Below are 2,623 nucleotides of genomic sequence, written 5' to 3'. Positions count from 1 at the left end.
TTGTAGTGGGGAATACCAAGTCATTATCTTGGTATCAAAGCCATAAGTGATTGGGTAATTGTGCAGTGGGCAGAATTCCACCAAAAAGGATGCAAAAAGGGGGTGCTAGAGGAGGCAGTCAAAGAGACCATGATGAAGGGATTCTACATGGTATCAGAGCTCAAATCTTTGCTCATACATTGCATACACTAGAAAGTGTTAGTCACAACACACACATATTCCACATATTCCACATTTCTACATTGACATAGCTTCAAATGTGTAATCCTTTCATGAAGTATCAAGCATATTTGAGTGGGATTCAATCATAAAGGAAGGGTACAAATATTTGATTAGGAACAACAAATGGTAGCTTGTTCAACTTCTTAAGCAAGAAGAGCAAATGGGAGCGTGTACCACTTCCTAAGGAAGAAAACTAGTTTAGTGTAAGCGTTTATCAAGTCAAATATAAGTACAAATGATGGCGTGTGGCTAAAGGTTTATCACATGACTTGGTGTTGAATACACTAAGACCTTTTCCCTTATCACAAGATTCTTAGACAAGATTCTTTCACCTATGCTCATTTGATTGTGTATGTAATATCTTACGGCTTTTAAATGACATAACGTATTATCCTTTCCCATCCCGAAACGGAATAACTCAATTTACAGCTAAAAAGACAACATTTCACTGTCTATAGAAGGAATTTTTGAGCATGGGGTTAAGCCGTATTCCGAAATTTGCAACTACAAAATTGATGGAGGATAGAAGCAATTTTGAAGTCTCACGAAAAGCCTAAGCACTCCACTTGTTAAAGAGTAAAATAGCAGCTTATCCCTGTAATAGGGTATAGCTGCTGTTACATAATTTTTTCTCAGCTAATCCATCTCCTAGTGGGCCTCTTCGTTCATCTGTGGTGATGGCAGCCCCTGTAAGTGAATGGCCACCAGCTGCAGGTGAATGGCCTTCTCATGTTGAAGAAATCCTGCAAATGGCCAAGCGAGCTGTTTCAGATGTTGGAGTGAGCATGCGTGTACCCGAGGCCCTGGTGAATGCCAAAGCAGAAGCACTGGTGAATAGCAAGGCAGAGGCATACATTCCTCAAATGGTGTCGCTGGGTCCTTACCACCATTTGTGGTCCAAAGATAAATCCCTGCAGCCTTTCCATCAACGCCCTACCCATCTTTCACAGCTGGAACTTTACAAGCTCAAGAAAGCAACTGAGACAGACCCTGAGATAATCAACTGCTTGTTCACAAAAATATCTGAGGCCTCTACGATATTTGCGTTTGAGCCAATTTACCACATGAAGATAGAAGAGAAGGACATTCCAGAGTTTACTTGGATGATGGTCATAGATGCCTTGTTCCTTTCCAACTCTCTCTCCGCATTCATCGGCCACATTGGAAAGGAAAGCATATTGTGTGACATTGTGAAGCTGGAAAATCAGATCCCTCTTTCCCTTCTCACACAACTGGAAGATGCATCTATTATCATGTCTCAAATTGGTAATCTGTGTAGGACTTGCTTCCAAGTGGGTAATCCAAATATCAAGATAGAGAAAGAAAAGCATCTGCTAGACTACATGCACAAATATATCTCATCCATCCTTCAACTCCAACCTGAGATCGCGGAAGAAGAGCGGACTTGGCAGCAGTGGGTTTTGAGTGGGATAGACACCATGGTTGCGGGAGTGTTGGGTGCTATTATTCAGCATCCAGCCAAAAGCGTTCGACAAGATTTTCTGGACAAATACAACGCAGAGGAGCTGCGCAAGGGCGGAATCAAATTTCGACCATCTAAGGAGTCGGGTAAGAATGGATTTTGTAAGACATCTGACACGCTTTATCTTTCTCCGATTAGAATTTCAGAGCCGTATAGTGAAGTGGTGCTGAGGAATTTGTTGGCATTGGAGTTCAACGACTACGCCAGTCAGCAGAAAAACGTGTCGCAGTACGTGGAGCTGATGGACTGCCTCATCGACACCCCTGAAGATGTCGCCTTGCTCCGAAAATGCCACGTCATTGATCGGCAGAGCATGATGATCACCGACGACTACGTGGCAAGGACTTGGGACGGCATGTCGAAGCCTGTGTGTCTTACAGGGTTTCTCGATACTCCTGGCGGCTTGAAAGCTAAAATCAAAGAAGCGCTGATAAAAAATTACTATAAAAGCAAGATTAGGGGTTGGTGGGACGAACTCCGGACGGATTATCTGTCAAGTCCATGGAAATTGGCGGCTCTAGTGGTAGGAGTTTTTGTGACCGTGTTGACAATGGTGCAGACATATTGCACTGTGAAGGACTGTCAACCAGAGCATAATGCAAGGGGCAGAGGCGGACACGACCGTTTCAGCCGCTTCGGGTAGGTGCAAAACCTAAAGAATGTATAAGTTGTGTCTTCTTGTGATGTTTTGTGTGCAACAGTCTCTAAAGTTGCCATTTAACTTTTTAGCCATATTTTGTTATATTTTGGTCTGGTATTGGTAGTTGACTTTTCTCGCTGCTGTTTATACTGTAATCTTGAATGCATTTCTGCACTTGCTACTGGATTTTCTCTTCAATCTCAAAAGTCTACACTGGAATGAAACTGTACAGCTTCAGTGTCACTAAGAATTTTAAAGTATATGTCACAGAATAAAAT

The 2,623-nt window shown here is 42.5% G+C and overlaps 1 protein-coding gene across 1 annotated transcript; it reads left to right on the top strand.

The window, feature by feature from the left end:
• The first annotated feature begins 899 nt into the window (after positions 1-899).
• On the top strand, positions 900-2,348 carry LOC131028693 (uncharacterized). Its single transcript, XM_057959027.2, has one exon. It carries the CDS (start codon positions 900-902, stop codon positions 2,346-2,348), a length of 1,449 nt encoding a protein of 482 aa, XP_057815010.2.
• Positions 2,349-2,623: the final 275 nt, after the last annotated feature.

Source organism: Cryptomeria japonica, chromosome 4, assembly GCF_030272615.1.
Source record: "Cryptomeria japonica chromosome 4, Sugi_1.0, whole genome shotgun sequence".
NCBI lineage: Eukaryota > Viridiplantae > Streptophyta > Pinopsida > Cupressales > Cupressaceae > Cryptomeria > Cryptomeria japonica.
Note: the sequence above shows the minus strand (reverse complement) of the source record. Positions and strands in the feature narration are given on the sequence as shown.